At 31.1% G+C, this 27,455-nt stretch overlaps 1 protein-coding gene and 1 pseudogene across 1 annotated transcript; both read left to right on the top strand.

Moving 5' to 3' along the window:
• Window positions 1–9,027: 9,027 nt before the first annotated feature.
• Window positions 9,028–9,783, top strand: LOC149554180 (G-type lectin S-receptor-like serine/threonine-protein kinase At2g19130). Its single transcript, XM_089790473.1, has 2 exons — window positions 9,028–9,516; window positions 9,592–9,783. Exons 1-2 carry the CDS (start codon window positions 9,028–9,030, stop codon window positions 9,781–9,783), a joined length of 681 nt encoding a protein of 226 aa, XP_089646599.1.
• Window positions 9,784–9,877: 94 nt separating this feature from the next.
• On the top strand, window positions 9,878–10,871 carry LOC149554179 (G-type lectin S-receptor-like serine/threonine-protein kinase At2g19130 pseudogene; annotated as a pseudogene).
• The last annotated feature ends 16,584 nt before the right edge of the window (window positions 10,872–27,455 follow it).

The following is a 27,455-nucleotide window of genomic DNA, read 5'->3' as shown; positions in this document are numbered from 1 at the left end:
GTTACTAGTAGATTATTTATATATTATATTTTATTAAAGGGCTTGACTAGTCACTTGGAAATGTTAAAACAATACTAGTGCCTCACTTGTGCTTTCAAATTTGGCATGCATTTTTGATAGAGTTAGCCACATAAGTGTGTTTCTAACATGTCAGTTAGACAGTAGCTTGTAGGATACAATAATATACTTAGTAGGACTGGTATTTTCTTCAACATATTGCATAGATAATATCTTGTCTATGTTCCCACATTTTACATACATGTCTAGCATGGTAATTTCAATGATAATATGGCAATGCCCTAAAAAAATTTTATGGATAATATCTAGGTGCTATGACACATATAATTTTTTTTCCCTTTATCTTGACACCTTTCTCCTCACAATTTTCGGTCCCAGAGGTAACTGCTCTTGCTAAGAGGGTTGCATTTCTTGAATATGAGTTGTCTTATTACAAATAACTTAAATCTCATTTTAATCCTATTAAATAACTCTAAAAATTATATTTTATCTATTTATCTCTGTTATGTTGCTAATATTTAGTTGTGAAGCTTTTCTTAAGAAAAAAGTCGGTGAAATTTGATTCTTACAAGAACAATTAGCAAGAATTCATCAGCTTTATGTTAGCAATCTTAGCAATGATCATTTTCGATAATAATTAAAATATAAGTTTGATAAACTTTTTTGATCTATATCTATAAAGGCTTATACAATTTAATATTTTTATATAGATTTTTAAAGAAAATTTATATGAAAACAAATGGAATCTCATTGATTACAATAGTAAATATTTTTAAATAAAGAATAGATTGTGTATATAGGGATAGTCTGATTAAATTCAATTGTTGAACGTGCATTGTAATTTTAATGAAGATTTTATCAAAGTTTACAAAAATATTTGGAATAAGTATATAAGAATATAAGAATCTTACAGTCATTTATTATTAAAATTTATTTTTCAATTCTTATTTTTGAAATAGACCGTGTAAGGATTTTTTCGTCAACTTTTAGATCACATTGTATGATCCAACATTCTTTCCTTTTATTTCTCTTTCGTTCAGATGATAGATATGGAAGTATGATCTGAAAAAATATTTACATAATCATTTCTAAAAATAGCTTACCACTATTATTAAAATTCATTTCAAATAAAAATTTAAAGTATAATAAATCAAATAACAAAAGATCAACACTTTACGTAGCCAAAAGAAAAAAACTATTTAATGCGAATGGTGTGGACTAAGAAGTCATGTGACATGTCCCTTTACTAATTTTGTATGATATTTCACGCCTCTAATTAGATTTTCAAGATCAAACAACTAATATCACAAAGATCCACCAAATTTATCAAGAAACCCCAAATCGGGTATGCCAGAAATAGTGCCAAAAGCTTCACAGCTTCACCTATTATTAATAAATTTGAAAGTGGACATTTTTACAAAAATTTGAGCAGCATAACAGGCTTAAGCAGAACTTTTTCCTTGATTTCACCCATCGTTAGTTATGGAAGGAACCTCCTCAAGCCTTAAAATGTACTTAAAAATAAATGCTAAGATGGATATTTTCGTCAAAGATAAACGCCACTTCCAAGAGGCCTTGGATTTAGAAATTAACTCCCCAGTTTTCCAAACATGTGAGCTGCAGATTCATACCAAAGAGCTAGGAATGCACTACGCTCTCACATTTAATAATCTTAAAGTAATGCTTTAAATTTTGTGGCCAAGAAACAACTGTGTTGGTTCATAGTTAGGTGGGAAAGGGTTTGGAGAAATGTTTTTGGGTAGACAAGTCCAATAAACTAGTCGTCGCAGAAGCAGCTCCCCGGGATTAAGTCAGTCGTTCTAGTCAAGCTGCTCCGTGGCTAAGCCAGTCATACAAGTCTACGTGTGGATAAGTCAATTGTCGTAGTCCACAAAGTAGAATTTGTTTCTCGTGTTTCATGGAAAACGGTTCTAAAAAATATAGCCAAGCCAAATTTTAATGTAAATGTATAAGTCAATTGTAATAGTATGCAAAGTTTAATTATACTATCATAGTATATAAAGATAATGGAGAGAATCATAGGTATGTTGGAGATATGTAGGAGGTTTAAACTTCTACTTTCAAGGAAGAAGAGATAACATGAAGATTTATTTTTGTTATGTGAATATTTGAAATATTTTCCTAAATTGTATTTAGGAGATCTTATTTTTCAGTAAGCGGATGAAAATGAGATGGGAACAAAATTTTTCTCAGATTGTTATTTGCCATTTAGTAACCATTTATGTTTAAATTTTCAGTAAAAATAAAATTAGAAGGAAAATATTTTTTTTAACTTGTTTTTATTGTTGCACGACATAGATATGTATTAATGAGAGGACCAACTTATTTCAATTTTAGAGATTAAACTTTTAATCCAAAATTGACTACAAGATTGCTGGGACCAACAACTTTGAAATATTCCTAAACAAAATCCATAATCTCGAACTCTATTTTTTAGGAAGTGGCCATCAATGAGACCTCACCTTAAGTCATGGAGATGAGCAACAAGGAGTTAAAATACAAAGACAAGCATGGGCCTTATCTAATATGCACGAGATGAGGGATTCATAGTTGAGTGTTAAAGTATCTAAATACTTACACCACCAACTCTTAAACTATATGCAACGACATTTTTTTTAAGGCTCATCATTTGTTATATAAATTGTACTAGTAGTTACGTGCTTATATGCATGCACTGAGGAGGAGCCAATAGGTTTTATTTATCAACAAGTTGGTAGTAATGGCCGCTAAGCACATAGAAGAAGGGAAAATTGATATCAAATACAATATAGGTGTGTAAATCCTAATGAGCCTTTGATAAGCTTAATAAAGTGTGTGAAACTGTTGATGACATGAGGTATTGAAAATTGGTTAGGCAATGATTCTCTTTCTATGCTTTTACTTTTCTTTTTGCAATTTGTGGGCCATCCTTTGTAGGTAGATCAATGTAACTTGGGATCTTTGACAAGATTAGGTATTATATTGGAAGTGGCCTTTATAGATTCTGACCAAGGAGAAAACAGTGATCTATTTGAAATACTATAATTTTTTTGTATTGTTGAATGATATATTAAATAAATCCCCTCAATCAATATTTTAAAGTAATCTAATAATTATCCTTATGAATGCTTTGAGAATCTTTATTACTAATATATGAGGTTCATTAGGGTTTACAAATCTATTCTTGTGTTACTCATAATTGCATTTTTCATGTGCTTCTCTTTCCTTATTTCTGCTTTTTTTTTCTGAATACCTTTACCGTTGAGTTGTTTGTTTTTGTCCTATTTAAATTGTACACCGAGTCATTATCTTATAGATGGAAAGATGACTTTATTTATTTTATTAAAATAAATAAGAAGTCTACGTGTGTTACTTGACAAAGGATTATAAATGATGTTAAGTGTTATTTGAATTAAATATATGTTTTGGATAAAGCTATTTTTAATCTAATGATAAAATTATATGAAATTATTATGTATAAATAATAATATGACTTATTCTAATTGAAATAAAGTATTTAATAATCACTTTAATATTTTAGTAAATAATAAATTTAGTATTTTCAAAATATTTTTTTATTATATTTATCTTTTATTAATATAATAATAAATGTTAAATAATTTTTGAAGAAATATACTTAAAGTATCTAATAATGATTTTTTTTTGATGTTGTGTTGTATTTAGGTAAGAATTAGTTTTATTTACTTAAATTTAATAGCTAAAAGTTTTAGTAAATAAATAGAATTTAAATAATTGATAAAAATCTATGTAAACTAAGAGTGTTTATTATGCCAAGGTCTATATTTTTTTAGATATCATTAATTAATATTCTATCAAATTGATACTTATTTTTTGGTGGATATTATGTATATTTTTTTTAGTATTAATTATAATTTTTGGTAATTATTTAACTTAACATTGATAAAAAGATTTTAAAAAATAAATGTGATAAATATTTTTGATTGGCTATTATTTTTTATAAAAGAGTTATAAATAATGATGAAAAAATATATAAAGAGTACAAATTAGAATATTAAATACTAAAGAAGTCACTTATTTCAAATGTAACAATATTAAATAACTTATTTTTCCTTCTTAAAATTGATTTTTGAGATAAAATTAGTAAAATAATTTTTTTTAAATCAATTAAAAATATTATAAAGATTTAAATAAATATAAATGATTATTTATTAAAAAATAATAATTTACATTGAATTATTTAAGATATTTTTTTTTCTTAAATATCAATCATAAAATGGTCAACTCACATTACATTTTAATTTTTTTACTATTATAAAACTTTTATATATATTTACATTTGAAAATTAAATATTAATTAAATGAGAAAATGTCTTTTTGTAATTATAATTTTTAATGAGTAAAATTTATGAATTATATGGTCCAATATTGATTATGAAAAATTAAAATATTATTAAAAGTAAAAATAAAAATAAAAATAAAAATAATATATTTTAAATAGTCAATATTATAAAACTAATTAAGTTCACCTAGTAAAGGAAGAACATTAGTAATGACAATTAGATTGAACAATGATCCTAATAGTTAAATACTTGAAGATTATTTTGTGATTGGGATTATGTTGGTTTTTGACTCACTTTGTGTCTTTAGTCTAGAATATTCACTATAAAAGATATTAATAGTTCATTTCTCTCTTTCAAACTATTCCCAAGAAACCAACAATTCTCAAAGTTCTCATGACTTTAGTAGTACAATAATCAAGCTACCTAACTAAATGTTGGCTTCCATTCTTCCTACACTTCCAACATCTACTCTCAAGCACCCAAGGGTTCTTGTGGTTCTAGAATGTTACAAGCACAACAACGATAATTAGAACAAACCAAGGTAAAAATACTCTTTCAACACACACTAAAGTTAGTTGACCATTTTCTCATTGCTAATTTGTAAGCACAAATCTAATAGAAGGAAAAGTTCTAAAACCATATGTAAGTTTTTCTTTAAAATTTATATGTAATATGCTCTACAAACTGAGGTAGCTAAATTGTTTTCCACAAATGCAACTATAAATATAATAAAACTACTCAAAAATATCTTGGTTATATATGTAATATAATAAACTAATAGATTGTTACTTTCTTTCAAAAACTATTCCCAAACAACCAACGATCCTCATGGTTCCTATAACATTATGAGTACAACAATGATAAGCTACACTACTAAATAATGGACCTTACATTATAAGAATTAATGTAGTACTTGTACGAGATCTTTCATATTCACAATTACATTCTTTGCTTCAAATTTTTTGTGTAAGAAATCTATAACTTGAATAATTCATAAAATTTTGTTACCAAAAATTCTCATTATTGACCTTGCTAATCCCAGTTGACAACAACAAGTATTTTATATTTTAGTGCCTTTGTATCATATATGTATGTAGCATCACAAAAGAAATAAAAATAATTTTATATATCATTTTTGTGGAGTTGAGAGTATTTCAATAGTTGATTTGGACATTACTTTATAACTATACTACCAGTCCAAGTTCCAAGGGTCTAATGATTGCTTAATGTGCTTCTCTAACATGTGTTCAATTGTTATTGTATTTGCCATAGCAATATACTATTGCAATCACTTCTATTTAACAAGTGATTAATCTTTTTCCTTCCAACCAATTAGGTTTAAATATTTTAATTTTGATTTTTGATTTTTGATTTTTGATTTTTCTAAGGTATATATGTGATATTTTTAGTTTTTAAACAAATTAAACTATTTTACTTGCAATTGATTGGCTTAGATATTTGGGTCTTATAGGAGCAAATTTACAAGAAGTATCCCTATTCTAAGGCTATATTTTTGGATGCACAAATATATAAACATATGAAGGGGTGTGTGTGTGTGTGTGTACTTTAAATAAAATTAAATAAAATATTAATACACTAAGATACAACTATTCTTTATTTTTAATATACAACTGTGCTATAAATATATTATTTAATAATATATAAATTTGAAATAGTTTTTCAAAAAAAAAGTAAAATGAAATTATTTTTGATGATAACCATTTTATTCTACTTAATTAAATCGTTATGTCTTACAAAAAATACAAGCAACTACATCGCGCTTGTTTCATAGATAATCTGCACAACTAATTATATTAAACAAGTAGTTAACTAAATAAATTTGTAGTCTTTAACAGATGGTTTACATATAGTGCTTCTAAATTTATATTTCTAAAATTATACATCAAGAGTTTTCCTCTACAAATAGTTTGACTTGTTGATGTTCATTTTATTATTGAAACTTAAAGACCTCTTTAAAAATTATTAAACCACCCCAACTTAAATTTAAGTCCAAGACAAATAGTAAGTCAGGATCGACAAACTAGGCAAACACACATTCCTGTATGAGGGCTCCCAACTGCCACCTTCTTTTGTGTTATTTTTTAAATGTGCTAATTTTGTCTCCCAAAATAGAAGAAACTAAAACATGATTGAAACTACCATGGCATGTTGGAAACTAAAGATTCAAACATTTAGAAGAGTGTTATGTCTAAACAAGGCTATGTAAAACTTTAAATATACTTATCTACATTATTTGTTTTTAATATTTTATCTAATTTACAACTTTATAAGTACCAAATATATTAAAATTTAATATCCATGAAATTACTAAATATACTCTCATTCACACAATAATAAATTAAATAAAAGTTTAAAGAAGAAAAGGGCAATAGGCATGTGCTTGATCAAACTGAACTATTATAAAATCTATGAAAAACTCTTAGTTAAATAATTTCTCTTGAGATGACGGTTCACCTTTGTCAATATTTAAAAGATGATTCTACAAGCATGACAAGAACACAGAGCATACAAAATAGTTGATAAAGATGATGTTTATGATGTATATTTTGTTGATAAATAAGTGACAAACAATCGTAGGAGAGTAGATAATAAAATTGAGATTCTATATGGCCAAGGGGTGACCTATTGTTGGAGTTGAAAGAAAAAAATTATAGGGTCTGAGAATGATCAGAAGGAAAGTTGCATTGTTCGAAGACACACAAATACAGAATTTGTAGCTCCTCAATTAGTGCATTCATTTTTTATTTCATCAAACATAAAAAATAGAATGGGACTGCTCATGGTCAGCCTGACTCTCACCCTTGGCATCATGGGAGGGCACTTGTTTCTTCTACTTATATATTTCCAATTTAGGGAACAATTTCTTCATGAAGTATTTTATTTTACATATCTAGTAGTCAACAAACGATTTCACATTTAGATAGAATCTTGCAAAAGATTCTTGGTCTACTTTTTCCTGTTAAAACCATCAGGGGCCAATGTATTCTTATATAATTAGAAATTTTTTCTTGGATTAATCTTAGAAGACCAAGTCACTATTACCACCAAGGCCATCTCCACCCTATTGCCAACTCTCGTAAGTCACCCTATAACATTTTGTAAACTATTAAGACACCAACATAATAAATGTTGACAATATGATAGTCATCAAGCAGGACTTTCAAGAACCACCATTTCCTTGCTCTGTTGTCGTCACCTTTTTCCGTTGCCTCCAAAACATTTTTTGTATTAGACATCACCAAATTGGTGAATGTCTCAACTATAATAGCCTATCGGCTAACAAGGTATGCATGTTAGACAATAAACAAATAGTACTATGGACAAATATTTTAATAGAAAGTTGGGAATTTGACAAAAAGAGAAAATACAAGAGGGGTCTACAATTGAGAACATGCTAAGTCAAAGCTTAGTGTGTTATGTGTAAGACTAGTTTACCTATTGCACACTGAAATACCATGACTAATTTTAATTTCAATGGAATTATTTTCTTGTTTCAAACTTCTTGTCAAGGTCCACCACTCTTTTGAAATAAATCTCATTAAATATTTTACCTCATATTTTTCAAATATGCTAGTAGGTATATGCCATATTCAACAAGAGCTCTGTAGCGCTGGAGTCCCACCTAATGAATAAATAGATTGTGAAATTTGTCAAGTGTTCAAGTAATATTTTAATCAAAATTAAGCTTCTCATAATTGAAAATAATTAAATTTTTGATAAAATAATAAGATAAAAAAAAGTGAGTAAGTTCTTTTTTTTTTCAAAAATCAATAGAAAATTAATACATATGCTTTATAAAATGAAGACACTATGAAGGATGCAAATATTCAATAAATAAAGAAACCAATTAAATTACTTGGAGTTCGTAAATAAAAATGCCTATAAAATTTTGCCCACATAAGCATCTTCCAAAGATTTAGGCAGATCAAAGTGGTATCATGTAACATGCGGTTGGATGCCTAAGAGTTGAAACAAAAGAATGAATGTCAAGATTTCCACTTACATCAAATGTTTATACACAAAAGTATATAATGTTAACAAGGAATAGAGGCACATACACCTTTTGGATTGGGTCTAGTCATGCCATACAAAATGATATAGTTAAATCCCAATAGTATCACACTATAGTATTTAAAATGAAATACATAGAAATAGAAATAATAAAAAATAAAAACAAATAAAAAATTGTAGAAATAAATAAATAAATGTGACTTTTCTATAAATGACTATAAATTTATCCCTCCACATGCCCAATGGTAAACAAACAACTTTAGAAAATAGAGTAAATCTATTTTACCCTCTATCCCACATATAGGGCACTCTTAAAGGTTTACCACGTATAATGCTAACACAAGGTCAAAGGAAAATTCTCAAAAAATAGACTTTCTACAATACCCGATTATCCACCTACTACTGCTTTGATCAATTAAATTTGCATTCGAGCTGAAAAGAATGTAAAAGAAATGTGTGTACAAAATCTATTCAAAGATTCAAAGGGAGATATAGTGAATTTGACATGGTGGAGATTGGGGACTTAATTTTTAGATGTAAAGTCCTCATTGTCATGCAATTGAACTTAGCCAATTTCTCTTGACGCAATGGGTGCATCTCTTTAGTCTGCCAATGTGACCAAAAGGCTATTTTACTAGATTCTGGTAATTTTGTGATGTTCAGTGATGCCAACAAATCTGAAGCTGTTTGGAAGAGTTTTGACTATCACGTCGACACCTTGTTGCCAGGGATGAGCTTCGGTGGGCAGCAAAAGCACGTCTATTGGAAAAGCCCAGTAGATCCTGCTCCTGGGATTTTCTCTTGTCAAGCAGACCCATCTGGAACCAAACAAACGGAGAAATATGGAACTTGGGATGGCAAGTCTTTCAGTGAAATCCCATGGATGATAAACCAAGTCTACTTCTACAATGTCGGCGTTGAAAGCACTCACTCTGGCTGTTATGTCAAGTATACATTGAATGGTACCAAGAATATGCTCTCACGTTTCGTCCTAACAAAGTCTGGAGGAATGCAAGCATATGATCTGCTTGATGATAGTAAATGGAATATGTTCTGGTCTCGACCAGCAGAACCCTGTTCCATATATGGTCTCTGCGGCGCCTACGGAATCTGCAACTCCAACAATCTTCAGTTCTGCAGCTGCGTACAAGGCTCCACCCCAAAAGACACTCGTGCTTGGGATTCGCGAGAGTCGTGATCGAGTGGCTGTGTTCGACAGAGCCCCTTAAACTGCCATGCCAAAAACGGAAGCACCTACGGATTACGAGATCCGAGCAACAGTTTGGCTGCTGCTAAATCTGCATCGTCACACCCTGCAACGACAAAGATAGATTGCCAGAAAGCCTGCCTCCTCAACTGCTCTTGCACTGCGTTTGCTTTCAGTCCGCCTTCAGGGCCCTGCCAAATCTAGTCAGGCGATATTTTGAACTTGCGTACCTCTCTTCCATCAAAAAACAATGCAAATATTTTTATTCGAGTAGCTGCCTCTGCAGACGCTACGATCGATGGAGAGTCATGCAGATTCCTCAATTTCTCTTCTAAGAATGTTTAGCTACATTGAGTTGAAGATTGCGACTAGGAATTTCAGGACAAAGCTGGGGGGCGGAGCATTTGGCACGGTGTACAAAGGACGTCTGGTAGACTGTACACTTGTGGCGGTAAAGAAGATGAACGGTGTACAGAGACAAGATGAGAAGCAATTCCGAGCAGAAATCAGCTCTCTATAACTAATTTATCATTCTTAGTAAGGCTCCGAGGCTTTTATGCAGAAGGCAAGAGAAGGTATTTGATTTATGATTTCATGTGTAATGGCTCTCTTAGTTCCTTACTCTTCTCAAATAAATCTAAAGGTAAACATAAGGTACTCGACTGGAAGACTCGATTTGAGATCGCATTAGGCATAGCAAGAGGATTACTTTATCTCCATGAAGAATGCAGAGATTGTATCATTCACTGCGATGTTAAGCCCGAAAATATTCTTCTCGACAATAATTTTTCGACTAGAAGTTGGCAGATTTTGGACGGGCAAAGCTTGTGGGTAGAGATTTCAGCCGTGTTCTCACTACAACAAGAGGAACGAGAGGATACTTGGCTCCAGAGTGGATCTCTGGTCCTTCCATTACTCCCAAGGTTGATGTGTACAGTTTTGGTATGATGCTTTTGGAAATCATTTCTGGCTGAAGAAATTTGGATTTAAGCATTCAAGACTCAACTAAGTATTACTTTCCCTCGTGGGCTGCCTCCCAAATTTTCAACGGCAACACAATTAATATTGTGGAGACAGGAACTGCAGAGGAAACTGACAGTGAAGGGGTAAGAAGAACAATTATTGCGGGGTTGTTATGCATTGAAAAGTACGAGGGAGTGAGGCCGAACATAAGGAAAGTGGTGCTAATGCTGGAAGTGAAGTTGCAGCCACAAATTTCACAAATTCAGTACTATGCGCTTATGGACAATCCAATAGACCAAAGAAACACTAGTAGCAGTGGCGATATATGATGTAAATAGATTTCAATAGTTGTGAAAGACACGAAAATTAGACTTGCAGTGTTTTATGCACATGGATTGTGGCTGCCTCTTGGTATCAACATGGAAAATGCTTTACCTTCCCAATTCTATTGTATAGTTTAGATTTTTGAAGATCTGAAAGATTAATCATTGACTATTTTTAAGCCAATAGGCTTATTTCTATTGGGCTTGCCGCCTTAATGTTGTGACATTCTGGTGTTGTCGGAAATCATAAAATAAAATCCGGTCATTAACAACAATCTGTAGAAAGGTCCAAAAGACATAATCAAATTTAGGATTTCTAAATCGGCTTAAATATTGTATGTCATGCAAAGATTAGTTTTAAAGCCCTTCTTGTCCAGTAAGACCATGTACGGAGCTCCTTCCTCCAAATCTTCACAATACCATTTTCCAAATTATAATTGAATAATGCAAGAGATTAGTGAAACATGTAAGGTATCACAATGGAAACTCTCAAGGGAATTCGCTCTCCTTTCCTTTGCCAAATTTCTTAATGTTTGTTTTGTTATATTAGTAGTCCCAGGAACTAAAGTTATTAATGCTCTATTTCTCATTAGTTCTGCTTAGGTAATTGTGCATGTTCTTCAGTCTTCATTTTAACCTATAGTTGGCATGAAAAATTTCATTATACGCAATTTAGAGCATTTTAATATCTCCTTTTTGATTGGGCATGTTGCTTTTTCTCGGTGGTCTTTTTGTTTTTTAGCCTCAAAAATTGAACAAAAATAGAGTTAGGATAACTAGCAGGGACAAGAGATGTGTCTTTCTCTAGAAATTTTATGTGTCTTGTTACATGAGCTCCACGTGACTCACTCAAATAACAGGCTGCTACAGATGAGGCTATTACAGATGGCTAATATCTTTCAGCATGCAACATTTTATCTTTGTTCATCCATATCTGGTGAAACTTGTCAAATTCAACTGAAAAGAAAAGAAGAAATTTATACCTGGCAAAAAATATTTCTACAATTTTTCGCTGGACTAACTAGACATTAAGATGGCTTTTTTGAAACAATACTAGTTAGGGTTGAGGAATTTCATGTGTTCATTAGACAATCACCAGTTTTATCTAATCCGATATGTAAATTATTACTCGCTAAACTGGTTTCTCTACGACTTGTTTGTCGTATCTTAAATTGTGTTATTTTAATATGGAGATTCAGATCTTCATTTCTTTTCTGCAAAATTTACTTGGTGTGGATTAGCGAAGCTTGTATTAAAGGATTCTTTGCATTTGGTGAGATATTTTAAAGATTGATGACAACTGAGACTTTTTTCCTTGCACAAATTCATGTTTCTAGAGAATTTATGTTGATTTTATTTTTTTTATATGCAACTTCATATAATTTTTTATTTTATTTTTGCTTATGTTGAGTATCTGATGGAACCATTTTTGCTGAATTTTGACTTCACGCTTAGTTAATTTTCTATGGGTTGGTGATTTGTTATTGAATTTTCTTTTTCTACCTAAAATTTCGTTGATGTTGCAATTTTTTTTATATTGACCTCTATATCAAGTACTTTTGGAATGTTTTGAATGAGTTTAATCCACGGGTAGTTTTAATGAAACTTTAGTTGATTTTGGAACTATTTTTAAAAGTGAATGTTTGAATTGACTGAAGAAGCTTTGAGCAATTTGTAAGATGAAAAGGAATCACTAAAATTGGTGCATGGGAAAATGGCTATGAAAAAGTGAAAAAAGTGTCATAATTGAATTTAAGCAATGTAAAATTTAGAAATGCGCATGTTTACCTTATAGATTTCATTAGGAAGTTGACAATACCAATTATTCTCCAAACATCTATGAAATGTTAGATTGTGGTGACTGATCAAGAAAGTATTGTACATACTTCATAAATAGTGGGGTTCGGGGCATCGGCCTGAAATTTTTTTTTTTTTGGAAGTAGCCGACATGGTAGCCGACATATTATGGCTGAGATATGGCCAACATGTTATAACCCTAAAGCGGTTTAATACTTGTATAAAAAGGGCTTAGGGTTGGGTATTTTATATATGTGGTGATACGAAATTGGTTCTTGCGGCGGTATTGAGCTGTAAGGGATTACGGATTGTAATCAGGTTGTAATCACTGGATTGTAATAAGATCGAACTTGCTGTTTGGTGGACGTAGCCCAGGGATTGGGTGAACCACGTTAAATCTTGGTGCCTTGTGTTCATTTCTGTGTGTTCTATTATTTTCTATTATTATTTATATTTGCATGTAGTTTTTAATTTTGTTCTGTGGTTTATCCTAACAAGTGGTATCAGAGCCTAGTTGTTTTTTTCAGTTATCCTCTGCAGGAAAATCTCACGGTTAAGTGGGAGTCTCACGGTTGAGTGGGAGCAATGGCAGATGAGGGTAAGCTGAGGGTTGATAGGTTTAATGGGCAGAACTTTCAGTTATGGAAGATGCAAATGGAAGACTATTTATATCAGAAGGATTTATGGAAGCCGTTGGAAGGAAAAGCCAAGAATCAGGGAACTATGTCAGAGGCTGAATGGGATCTTTTGGACAAAAAGGCACTCGGAAGCATTCGGTTATGCTTGGCACCATTGGTGGCATTTAATATTACAAAAGCAAAGACGATAGAAGATTTGATGAAAACCCTAGCGACACTGTATGAAAAGCCCTCCGCTTCAAATAAGGTATTTCTCATGAAGCGTTTATTTAATATGAAAATGGAAGAAGGTGGATCTGTTGCAGATCATTTAAATGAGTTTAATACTATTACTAGTCAATTATCTTCTGTGGGTATCAATTTTGATCAAGAAATTAGGGCTCTCTTGATTTTGTGTTCCTTGCCTGAAAGCTGGAATGGCTTGGTAATGGCGGTGAGTAATTCTGTTCCTGGATCTAGTACCCTAAAATATGATGATGTGATCGGTGTTATTTTAAGTGAGGAAACTCGTAGAAAATCCTCAGGTGGATCTACATTAGGAAGTGCTTTAAATGCACAAAGCAGGGGCAGAACGACTGAAAGAGGAAGTAACTCTGGAAATCATGGGAAATCAAGAGGAAAGTCAAAGGGGAGGAGGTCTCAATCGAGAGGACCAAATGATTTCTGGTACTGTGGGAAACCAGGGCACAAAAAGAAGGATTGCTGGACTCGAAAGAAAAATGAAGGAGATAAATTAGATGGAGACAAAGAGGCAAATGTGGTAAGTAACAAATCCGAAGAGGATGCTTTGCTTCTGTCTTTAGAGAGTGTTGATGATTCATGGGTTTTAGATTCTGGTGCTTCTTTTCATGCTACACCTCATAGAGGTTATTTCATTGATTATGTCCAAGGGGATTTTGGGCTTGTTTATTTGGGGGATAATGAACCCTGTCAGATTGTTGGAAAGGGAAAAATTAAGATTAAGTTGCAGAATGGGAATCATTGGCTACTACATGAGGTAAGACATGTTCCAAAGCTGAGTAGGAATTTAATTTCAGCAGGGCAACTCGGTGATGAGGGTTGTGTAGTTACTTTTAATGATAAAAATTGGAAGGTTTCAAAAGGTTCCCTTGTAGTAGCAAAAGGTGTGAAAGTAGGCACCTTATATCTTTGTACAGGTCATATTGTTCCTTCTACTTTGATTGTTTAAGAGAAAAATGAATATTCAGGAACAATTACTGCAGTTGAGCAGGGAGAACAAATAGCTGCTGTAGATTCTGATATAGCGCTGTGGCACAATAGACTTGGGCACATGAGTGAGAAAGGTATGAAAGTACTTCATTCAAGGAAAGTTTTACCAGGTCTAAAATGTGTGAATATGGATTTCTGTGAAAGTTGTGTGTATGGAAAACAAAAGAGAGTGAGTTTTGTAAAGACAGGAAAGGAAAACAAAAAGGAGAAATTAGAGCTTGTGCATACAGATGTATGGGGACCGGCTCAGGTATCTTCCCTTGGCGGCTCTCATTATTATGTTACATTTATTGATGACGCAACTAGAAAAGTATGGGTTTATTTCCTTAGACATAAATCTGATGTATTTCAAACTTTTAAGAAATGGAAATGCTTGGTTGAAAATGAGACTGGCAAGAAATTAAAATGTCTCAGATATGATAATGGTGGTGAGTATTGCAGTCATGAATTTGAAGATTATTGCTCCACTAATGGTATTCGTAGACAAAAAACTATTCCAAGGACTCCACAGGAAAATGGAGTGGCTGAACGCATGAACAGGACTATAATGGAGCGTGCAAGGAGCATGCGATTGCATGCTGGGTTGCCCTTACACATGTGGGCGGAGGCTGTCAATACTGCAGTATATTTGATTAATAGAGGTCCCTCTACTCCTTTGGGTTGTGGTATTCCAGAGGAAGCATGGACTGGTAAGAAGGTGAGTTATTCTTTTCTCAAGACCTTCGGTTGTGAAGCTTTTGCTCATATAGACTCTGAAAATAGAACCAAGCTAGAAGCTAAATCAAAGAAATGTGTCTTTGTTGGATATGGCATTAATGAATTTGGCTATAGGCTTTGGGATTTTGAAAATCATAAAATTATAAGAAGCCAGGATGTCATATTCAATGAAAAAGTGTTGTACAAAGATCTGTTGCAGCAACATGAGAAGAAAGAAGATGATTATGTAGTGCTGGATGATACTCCAAAAGCTGATGTTCCAGCCATTCCTCATGATGTGCAACAACTGCAACAACAAATACCACACACACCAGTGAATGTTAGACGGTCAACAAGGCCAATTAGACCTCCACAAAGGTTTTCTCCCTCTTTGTATTCTATTTTACTTACTGATGCTAGTGAACCTGAAAGTTATGATGAAGCTATGTAGGTGGATACTAAGATTCAGTGGGAGTCTGCAATGAAAGATGAAATGGACTCTTTGCTGAAAAATAAGACATGGGATTTGTGCAAGTTGCCTGCAGGTAAAAAGGCTTTACAGAATAAATGGGTTTATAGGTTGAAAGAAGAGGAAGGAGGTAAGAAAAGATTTAAGGCCAGGTTAGTTGTAAAAGGATTTGCACAGAAAAAGGGAATTGATTTTGATGAGATATTTTCTCCTATTGTTAAAATGACTTCTATTCGTACTATTTTAAGTCTTGTGGCTACTGAAGATTTGCATTTAGAGCAGATGGATGTTAAAACAACCTTTCTTCATGGTGATTTGGATGAAGAAATATATATGGCTCAGCCACAGGGTTTTGAGGTCAAAGGTAAGGAGAACTTAGTGTGCAAATTGAAGAAAAGTTTATATGGCTTGAAGCAAGCACCTCGGCAATGGTATCTGAAATTTGACAGTTTTATGCATGAGCATGGATATAATAGGTGTCATTCAGATTACTGTGTTTATTTTAAGAGGTTGGATGATGATAGCTACATTATTTTATGTTTATACGTTGATGATATGCTTGTAGCTGGGTCTAACATGGATCATATTAAGGGGCTGAAACGCCAATTAGAACATGCATTTGCTATGAAGGATTTGGGGGCAGCAAAACAAATCCTTGGTATGAAGATTTGCAAAGATAGGAAGAACAGAACATTGACGCTATCTCAAGCTGATTATGTTGAGAAGGTGTTGCAACGTTTCTCTATGGAGAATGCTAAAGCTGTCAGCACACCTTTACCTGGTCATTTGAAATTGACTAAGGAGATGTGTCCCAAGACACAGGAAGAGGAGGATAAGATGTCCAAGGTACCCTATGGTTCAGCTGTAGGAAGTTTGATGTATGCTATGGTATTCACTAGGCCAGATATTGCACATGCAGTGGGAGTTTTTAGCAGGTATATGAGTCATCCAGGATTTGAGCATTGGAATGCTGTCAAGTGGATTCTCAGATATTTGAGAGGAACATCCAATAAGTGTTTACACTTTGGGGGCTCTACTATTGATTTACAGGGCTATGTTGACTTAGATTTGGCTGGGGATATTGATACCAGGCAGAGTACTACAGGTTATGTCTTTACTATTGGTGGGGCAGCCGTGAGCTGGGTTTCTAGGTTATAGAAGATTAATGCTCTCTCCACTACAGAGGCAGAGTATGTTGCTGCTACAGAGGCAGCCAAGGAGATGATATGGCTTCAGTTCTTCTTGGAAGAATTGGAACATCCTCAGAAGGATAATTATTTGTTCACAGATAGTCAGAGTGCCATTCATCTTGCTAAGAATTCAGCTCTACATTCTAAGACCAAACACATACAGTTGCGGTACCATTTCATTCGGTCAGTTTTGGAGGATGGACAGTTAAAGCTGGAGAAGATACATACCAATGAAAATCCAGCAGATATGTTGACAAAGGTTGTAACAAGGGAGAAGTTGAACTCATCTTCAGCTTCAGTTGGTCTTTTAGACTAAATGTGAATAAAAGAACAGTAGAGTCCGGGATGGTTTGATCCAGTGGGAGCCCCATGTGGTAGTTGTATTGCTACAGGATCAGTCTCCAAGTGGGAGATTGTTGTTTAGTGTGGAGCCTGATCAGTCCCCAAGTGGGAGATTGTTAGATTGTGGTGACTGATACGAAATTGGTTCTTGCAGCGGTATTGAGCTGTAAGGGATTACAGATTGTAATCAGGTTGTAATCACTGGATTGTAATAAGATCGGACTTGTTGTTTGGTGGACGTAGACCAGGGATTGGGTGAACCATGTTAAATCTTGGTGCCTTGTGTTCATTTCTGTGTATTCTATTATTTTCTGTTATTGGTTATATTTTCATGTAGTTTTTATTTCTGTCCGTGGTTTATCCTAACATGAAATGGCCCCAATTGAATAGTTACATAAAACTTGTGAAAATTGTATTCAGCTATCTTTGCTACAAATTCCAAATGTATAGATGACATATATATATCAATATTATTCTTTCTTGGTTTCCCTTCACATCCAATCTCAATTCATGTTATGTTAAGACCGAACTTCAAACTTGGAGGGCTTTGGAGGTTGACATGTGCTCCCAAAAGGATAGCGTTGCAGGTAGGGTTGTATAGAGGACTGTTTGTTATTTTGCTAGGCTCTATTGTTCTATACTGCTCATCATCCCTAATTCTATTTTTTCTTTCCAGACATTTGTAAAACTAGAAACGTCGAACAAATGGGTTGCCATTACTTTTTGGCACAAAGTTTGGATTGTAAAAGCCATCAAAATTTTGATTTGGCCTCATTGCCCTTCTTTTCTATTTGGATCTTCTGATTCATGCCTAGTCAATTGTATAATCTATAATTAGTTGATTGGAGAGAGAGAACAACATAATTTCTTGCGGGCATGATTATTTGCGAGTTGTCCAAACATAGGTAATTTTCCTTTGTTTAGAAGGTGGAGACCAACATATTTTTTTATACATGATCATTTGTGAGTTGTCCAAATAGAGATAACTTTTCTTTGTTTAGAAGGTGGGGATTAATGTTTTTGACTTCCTATTACACATTTATTGTTGCATTGGGACCTAAAAAAATTGCAAAACAAGCCCATTTATACTATAGACTGAGATAAATTCCTATTAAATCGAATTTCTAGATTTTAATTATTTTTTATCAGCATTCAATTTTCCTAGTAGTATTTTTAATTTTATATTGAGAAAATTTGATGAAAAATAGAAAGATGAACTCTTTCTTAAAAGTGGGTGAGTCATCTTCAAGCAACGTTAGGGTTTTTGTTGAAGGTTTAAAAGATAAGATAGAATTTTTAGCATTTTTTGATGTTACTAGTAGATTATTTATATATTATATTTTATTAAAGGGCTTGACTAGACACTTGGAAATGTTAAAACAATACTAGTGCCTCACTTGTGCTTTCAAATTTGGCATGCATTTTTTATAGAGTTAGCCACATAAGTGTGTTTCTGACATGTCAGATAGATAGTAGCTTGTAGGATACAATAATATACTTAGTAGGACTGGTATTTTCTTCAACATATTGCATAGATAATATCTTGTCTATGTTCCCACATTTTACTTACATGTCTAGCATGGTAATTTCAATGATAATATGGCAATGCCCTAAAACAATTTTATGGATAATATCTAGGTGCTATGACACATATAATTTTTTTTCCCTTTATCTTGACACCTTTCTCCTCACAATTTTCGGTCCCAGAGGTAACTGCTCTTGCTAAGAGGGTTGCATTTCTTGAATATGAGTTGTCTTATTACAAATAACTTAAATCTCATTTTAATCCTATTAAATAACTCTAAAAAATATATTTTATCTATTTATCTCTGTTATGTTGCTAATATTTAGTTGTGAAGCTTTTCTTAGGAAAAAAGTCGATGAAATTTGCTTCTTACAAGAACAATTAGCAAGAATTCATCAGCTTTATGTTAGCAATCTTAGCAATGATCATTTTCGATAATAATTAAAATATAAGTTTGATAAACTTTTTTGATCTATATCTATAAAGGCTTATACAATTTAATATTTTTATATAGATTTTTAAAGAAAATTTATACGAAAACAAATGGAATGTCATTGATTACAATAGTAAATATTTTTAAATAAAGAATAGATTGTGTATATAGGGATAGTCTGATTAAATTCAATTGTTGAACGTGCATTGTAATTTTAATGAAGATTTTATCAAAGTTTACAAAAATATTTGGAATAAGTATATAAGAATATAAGAATCTCACAGTCATTTATTATTAAAATTTATTTTTCAATTCTTATTTTTGAAATAAACCGTGTAAGGATTTTTTCGTCAACTTTTAGATCACATTGTATGATCCAACATTCTTTCCTTTTATTTCTCTTTCGTTCAGATGATAGATATGGAAGTATGATTTGAAAAAATATTTACATAATCATTTCTAAAAATAGCTTACCACTATTATTAAAATTCATTTCAAATAAAAATTTAAAGTATAATAAATCAAATAACAAAAGATCAACACTTTACGTAGCCAAAAGAAAAAAACTATTTAATGCGAATGGTGTGGACTAAGAAGTCATGTGACATGTCCCTTTACTAATTTTGTATGATATTTCACGCCTCTAATTAGATTTTCAAGATCAAACAACTAATATCACAAAGATCCACCAAATTTATCAAGAAACCCCAAATCGGGTATGCCAGAAATAGTGCCAAAAGCTTCACAGCTTCACCTATTATTAATAAATCTGAAAGTGGACATTTTTACAAAAATTTGAGCAGCATAACAGGCTTAAGCAGAACATTTTCCTTGATTTCACCCATCGTTAGTTATGGAACGAACCTTCTCAAGCCTTAAAATGTACTTAAAAATAAATGCTAAGGTGGATATTTTCGTCAAAGATAAACGCCACTTCCAAGAGGCCTTGGATTTAGAAATTAACTCCCCAATTTTCCAAACATGTGAGCTGCAGATTCATACCAAAGAGCTAGGAATGCACTACGCTCTCACATTTAATAATCTTAAAGTAATGCTTTAAATTTTGTGGCCGAGAAACAACTGTGTTGGTTCATAGTTAGGTGGGAAAGGGTTTGGAGAAATGTTTTTGGGCAGACAAGTCCAATAAACCAGTCGTCGCAGAAGCAGCTCCCCGGGATTAAGTCAGTCGTCGTAGTCAAGCTGCTCCGTGGCTAAGCCAGTCATACAAGTCTACGTGTGGATAAGTCAGGTGTTGTAGTCCACAAAGTAGAATTCGTTTCTCATGTTTCATGGAAAATGGTTCTAAAAAATATAGCCAAGCCAAATTTTAATGTAAATGTATAAGTCAATTGTAATAGTATGCAAAGTTGAATTATACTATCATAGTATATAAAGATAATGGAGAGAATCATAGGTATGTTGGAGATATGTAGGAGGTTTAAACTTCTACATTCAAGGAAGAAGAGATAACATGAAGATTTATTTTTGTTATGTGAATATTTGAAATATTTTCCTAAATTGTATTTAGGAGTTCTTATTTTTCAGTAAGCGGATGAAAATGAGATGGGAAAAAAATTTGTCTCAGATTGTTATTTGCCATTTAGTAACCATTTATGTTTAAATTTTCAGTAAAAATAAAATTAGAAGGAAAATATTTTTTTTAACTTGTTTTTATTGTTGCACGACATAGATATGTATTAATGAGAGGACCAACTTCTTTCAATTTTAGAGATTAAACTTCTAATCTGAAATTGACTACAAGATTGCTGGGACCAACAACTTTGAAATATTCCTAAACAAAATCCATTGTCTCGAACTCTATTTTTTAGGAAGTGGCCATCAATGAGACCTCACCTTAAGTCATGGAGACGAGCAACAAGGAGTTAAAATACAAAGACAAGCATGGGCCTTATCTAATATGCACGAGATGAGGGATTCATAGTTGAGTGTTAAAGTATCTAAATACTTACACCACCAACTCTTAAACTATATGCAATGACATTTTTTTTAAGGCTCATCATTTGTTATATAAATTTTACTAGTAGTTACGTGCTTATATGCATGCGATGAGGAGGAGCCAATAGGTTTTATTTATCAACAAGTTGGTAGTAATGGCCGCTAAGCACATAGAAGAAGGGAAAATTGATATCAAATACAATATAGGTGTGTAAATCCTAATGAGCCTTTGATAAGCTTAATAAAGTGTGTGAAACTGTTGATGACATGAGGTATTGAAAATTGGTTAGGCAATGATTCTCTTTCTATGCTTTTACTTTTCTTTTTGCAATTTGTGGGCCATCCTTTGTAGGTAGATCAATGTAACTTGGGATCTTTGACAAGATTAGGTATTATATTGGAAGTGGCCTTTATAGATTCTGACCAAGGAGAAAACAGTGATCTATTTGAAATACTATAATTTTTTTGTATTGTTGAATGATATATTAAATAAATCCCCTCAATCAATATTTTAAAGTAATCTAATAATTATCCTTATGAATGCTTTGAGAATCTTTATTAATAATATATGAGGTTCATTAGGGTTTACAAATCTATTCTTGTGTTACTCATAATTGCATTTTTCATGTGCTTCTCTTTCCTTATTTCTGCTTTTTTTTCTTGAATACCTTTACCGTTGAGTTGTTTGTTTTTGTCCTATTTAAATTGTACACCGAGTCATTATCTTATAGATGGAAAGATGACTTTATTTATTTTATTAAAATAAATAAGAAGTCTACGTGTGTTACTTGACAAAGGATTATAAATGATGTTAAGTGTTATTTGAATTAAATATATGTTTTGGATAAAGCTATTTTTAATCTAATGATAAAATTATATGAAATTATTATGTATAAATAATAATATGACTTATTCTAATGGAAATAAAGTATTTAATAATCACTTTAATATTTTAGTAAATAATAAATTTAGTATTTTCAAAATATTTTTTTATTATATTTATCTTTTATTAATATAATAATAAATGTTAAATAATTTTTGAAGAAATATACTGAAAGTATCTAATAATGATTTTTTTTTGATGTTGTGTTGTATTTAGGTAAGAATTAGTTTTATTTACTTAAATTTAATAGCTAAAAGTTTTAGTAAATAAATAGAATTTAAACAATTGATAAAAATCTATCTAAACTAAGAGTGTTTATTATGCCAAGGTCTATATTTTTTTAGATATCATTAATTAATATTCTATCAAATTGATACTTATTTTTTGGTGGATATTATGTATATTGTTTTTAGTATTAATTATAATTTTTGGTAATTATTTAACTTAACATTGATAAAAAGATTTTAAAAAATAAATGTGATAAATATTTTTGATTGGCTATTATTTTTTATAAAAGAGTTATAAATAATGATGAAAAAATATATAAAGAGTACAAATTAGAATATTAAATACTAAAGAAGTCACTTATTTCAAATGTAACAATATTAAATAACTTATTTTTCCTTCTTAAAATTGATTTTTGAGATAAAATTAGTAAAATAATTTTTTTTAAATCAATTAAAAATATTATAAAGATTTAATTAAATATAAATGATTATTTATTAAAAAATAATAATTTACATTGAATTATTTAAGATATTTTTTTTTCTTAAATATCAATCATAAAATGGTCAACTCACATTACATTTTAATTTTTTTACTATTATAAAAATTTTATATATATTTACATTTGAAAATTAAATATTAATTAAATGAGAAAATGTCTTTTTGTAATTATAATTTTTAATGAGTAAAATTTATGAATTATATGGTCCAATATTGATTATGAAAAATTAAAATATTATTAAAAGTAAAAATAAAAATAATAATAATAATAATATATTTTAAATAGTCAATATTATAAAACTAATTAAGCTCACCTAGTAAAGGAAGAACATTAGTAATGACAATTAGATTGAACAATGATCCTAATAGTTAAATACTTGAAGATTATTTTGTGATTGGGATTATGTTGGTTTTTGACTCACTTTGTGTCTTTAGTCTAGAATATTCACTATAAAAGATATTAATAGTTCATTTCTCTCTTTCAAACTATTCCCAAGAAACCAACAATTCTCAAAGTTCTCATGACTTTAGTAGTACAATAATCAAGCTACCTAACTAAATGTTGGCTTCCATTCTTCCTACACTTCCAACATCTACTCTCAAGCACCCAAGGGTTCTTGTGGTTCTAGAATGTTACAAGCACAACAACGATAATTAGAACAAACCAAGGTAAAAATACTCTTTCAACACACACTAAAGTTAGTTGACCATTTTCTCATTGCTAATTTGTAAGCACAAATCTAATAGAAGGAAAAGTTCTAAAACCATATGTAAGTTTTTCCTTAAAATTTATATGTAATATGCTCTACAAACTGAGGTAGCTAAATTGTTTTCCACAAATGCAACTATAAATATAATAAAACTACTCAAAAATATCTTGGTTATATATGTAATATAATAAACTAATAGATTGTTACTTTCTTTCAAAAACTATTCCCAAACAACCAACGATCCTCATGGTTCCTATAACAATATGAGTACAACAATGATAAGCTACACTACTAAATAATGGACCTTACATTATAAGCATTAATGTAGTACTTGTACGAGATCTTTCATATTCACAATTACATTCTTTGCTTCAAATTTTTTGTGTAAGAAATCTATAACTTGATTAATTCCTAAAAGTTTGTTACCAAAAATTCTCATTATTGACCTTGCTAATCCCAGTTGACAACAACAAGTATTTTATATTTTAGTGCCTTTGTATCATATATGTATGTGGCATCACAAAAGTAATACAAATAATTTTATATATCATTTTTGTGGAGTTGAGAGTATTTCAATAGTTGATTTGGACATTACTTTATAACTATACTACCAGTCCAAGTTCCAAGGGTCTAATGATTGCTTAAAGTGCTTCTCTAACATGTGTACAATTGTTATTGTATTTGCCATAGCAATATACTATTGCAATCACTTCTATTTAACAAGTGATTAATCTTTTTCCTTCCAGCCAATTAGGTTTAAATATTTTAATTTTGAATTTTGATTTTTGATTTTTGATTTTTCTAAGGTATATATGTGATATTTTTAGTTTTTAAACAAATTAAACTATTTTACTTGCAATTGATTGGCTTAGATATTTGGGTCTTATAGGAGCAAATTTACAGGAAGTATCCCTATTCTAAGGCTATATTTTTGGATGCACAAATATATAAACATATGAAGAGGTGTGTGTGTGTGTGTGTGTGTGTGTGTGTACTTTAAATAAAATTAAATAAAATATTAATACACTAAGATACAACTATTCTTTATTTTTAATATACAACTGTGCTATAAATATATTATTTAATAATATATAAATTTGAAATAGTTTTTCAAAAAAAAAGTAAAATGAAATTATTTTTGATGATAACCATTTTATTCTACTTAATTAAATCGTTATGTCTTACAAAAAATACAAGCAACTACATCGCACTTGTTTCATAGATAATCTGCACAACTAATTATATTAAACAAGTAGTTAACTAAATAAATTTGTAGTCTTTAACAGATGGTTTACATATAGTGCTTCTAAATTTATATTTCTAAAATTATACATCAAGAGTTTTCCTCTACTAATAGTTTGACTTGTTGATGTTCATTTTATTATTGAAACTTAAAGACCTCTTTAAAAATTATTAAACCACCCCAACTTAAATTTAAGTCCAAGACAAATAGTAAGTCAGGATCGACAAACTAGGCAAACACACATTCCTGTATGAGGGCTCCCAACTGCCACCTTCTTTTGTGTTATTTTTTAAATGTGCTAATTTTGTCTCCCAAAACAGAAGAAACTAAAACATGATTGAAACTGCCATGGCATGTTGGAAACTAAAGATTCAAACATTTAGAAGAGTGTTATGTCTAAACAAGGCTATGTAAAACTTTAAATATACTTATCTACATTATTTGTTTTTAATATTTTATCTAATTTACAACTTTATAAGTACCAAATATATTAAAATTTAATATCCATGAAATTACTAAATATACTCTCATTCACACAATAATAAATTAAATAAAAGTTTAAAGAAGAAAAGGGCAACAGGCATGTGCTTGATCAAACTGAACTATTATAAAATCTATGAAAAACTCTTAGTTAAATAATTTCTCTTGAGATGACGGTTCACCTTTGTCAATATTTAAAAGATGATTCTACAAGCATGACAAGAACACAGAGCATACAAAATAGTTGATAAAGATGATGTTTATGATGTATATTTTGTTGATAAATAAGTGACAAACAATCGTAGAAGAGTAGATAATAAAATTGAGATTCTATATGGCCAAGGGGTGACCTATTGTTGGAGTTGAAAGAAAAAAATTATAGGGTCTGAGAATGATCAGAAGGAAAGTTGCATTGTTCAAAGACACACAAATAGGGAATTTGTAGCTCCTCAATCAGTGCATTCATTTGTTATTTCATCAAACATAAAAAATAGAATGGGACTGCTCATGGTCAGCCTGACTCTCACCCTTGGCATCATGGGAGGGCACTTGTTTCTTCTACTTATATATTTCCAATTTAGGGAACAATTTCTTCATGAAGTATTTTATTTTACATATCTAGTAGTCAACAAACGATTTCACATTTAGATAGAACCTTGCAAAAGATTCTTGGTCTACTTTTTCCTGTTAAAACCATCAGGGGCCAATGTATTCTTATATAATTAGAAATTTTTTCTTGGATTAATCTTAGAAGACCAAGTCACTATTACCACCAAGGCCATCTCCACCCTATTGCCAACTCTCGTAAGTCACCCTAGAACTTTTTGTAAACTATTAAGACACCAACATAATAAATGTTGACAATATGATAGTCATCAAGAAGGACTTTCAAGAACCACCATTTCCTTGCTCTGTTGTCGTCACCTTTTTCCGTTGCCTCCAAAACATTTTTTGTATTAGACATCACCAAATTGGTGAACGTCTCAACTATAATAGCCTATCGGCTAACAAGGTATGCATGTTAGACAATAAACAAATAGTACTATGGACAAATATTTTAATAGAAAGTTGGGAATTTGACAAAAAGAGAAAATACAAGAGGGGTCTACAATTGAGAACATGCTAAGTCAAAGCTTAGTGTGTTATGTGTAAGACTAGTTTACCTATTGCACACTGAAATACCATGACTAATTTTAATTTCAATGGAATTATTTTCTTGTTTCAAACTTCTTGTCAAGGTCCACCACTCTTTTGAAATAAATCTCATTAAATATTTTACCTCATATTTTTCAAATATGCTAGTAGGTATATGCCATATTCAACAAGAGATCTGTAGCGCTGGAGTCCCACCTAATGAATAAATAGATTGTGAAATTTGTCAAGTGTTCAAGTAATATTTTAATCAAAATTAAGCTTCTCATAATTGAAAATAATTAAATTTTTGATAAAATAATAAGATAAAAAAAAGTGAGTAAGTACTTTTTTTTTTCAAAAATCAATAGAAAATTAATACATATGCTTTATAAAATGAAGACACTATGAAGGATGCAAATATTCAATAAATAAAGAAACCAATTAAATTACTTGGAGTTCGTAAATAAAAATGCCTATAAAATTTTGCCCACATAAGCATCTTCCAAAGATTTAGGCAGATCAAAGTGGTATCATGTAACATGCGGTTGGATGCCTAAGAGTTGAAACAAAAGAATGAATGTGAAGATTTCCACTTACATCAAATGTTTATACACAAAAGTATATAATGTTAACAAGGAATAGAGGCACATACACCTTTTGGATTGGGTCTAGTCATGCCATACAAAATGATATAGTTAAATCCCAATAGTATCACACTATAGTATTTAAAATGAAATACATAGAAATAGAAATAATAAAAAATAAAAACAAATAAAAAATAGTAGAAATAAATAAATAAATGTGACTTTTCTATAAATGACTATAAATTTATCCCTCCACATGCCCAATGGTAAACAAACAACTTTAGAAAATAGAGTAAATCTATTTTACCCTCTACCCCACATATAGGGCACTCTTAAAGGTTTACCACGTATAATGCTAACACAAGGTCAAAGGAAAATTCTCAAAAAATAGACTTTCTGCAATACCCGATTATCCATCTACTACTGCTTTGATCAATTAAATTTGCATTCGAGCTGAAAAGAATGTAAAAGAAATGTGTGTACAAAATCTATTCAAAGATTCAAAGGGAGATATAGTGAATCTAACATGGTGGAGATTGGGGACTTAATTTTTA

This window comes from Cupressus sempervirens, chromosome 6, assembly GCF_028749045.1.
Source record: "Cupressus sempervirens isolate cs-2001-9-10 chromosome 6, ASM2874904v1, whole genome shotgun sequence".
NCBI classification, from domain to species: Eukaryota; Viridiplantae; Streptophyta; class Pinopsida; order Cupressales; family Cupressaceae; genus Cupressus; species Cupressus sempervirens.
This window is presented reverse-complemented; position numbering and strand designations above follow the sequence as displayed.

Bases quoted from the DNA above. Each gene is read 5' to 3' on its own strand.
- LOC149554180 (XM_089790473.1), top strand. From the start codon at position 9,028: ATGTTCAGTGATGCCAACAAATCTGAAGCTGTTTGGAAGAGTTTTGAC. The intron at 9,517-9,591 runs GTACAAGGCTCC...TGTGTTCGACAG, and splicing joins ATCTTCAGTTCTGCAGCTGC to AGCCCCTTAAACTGCCATGC.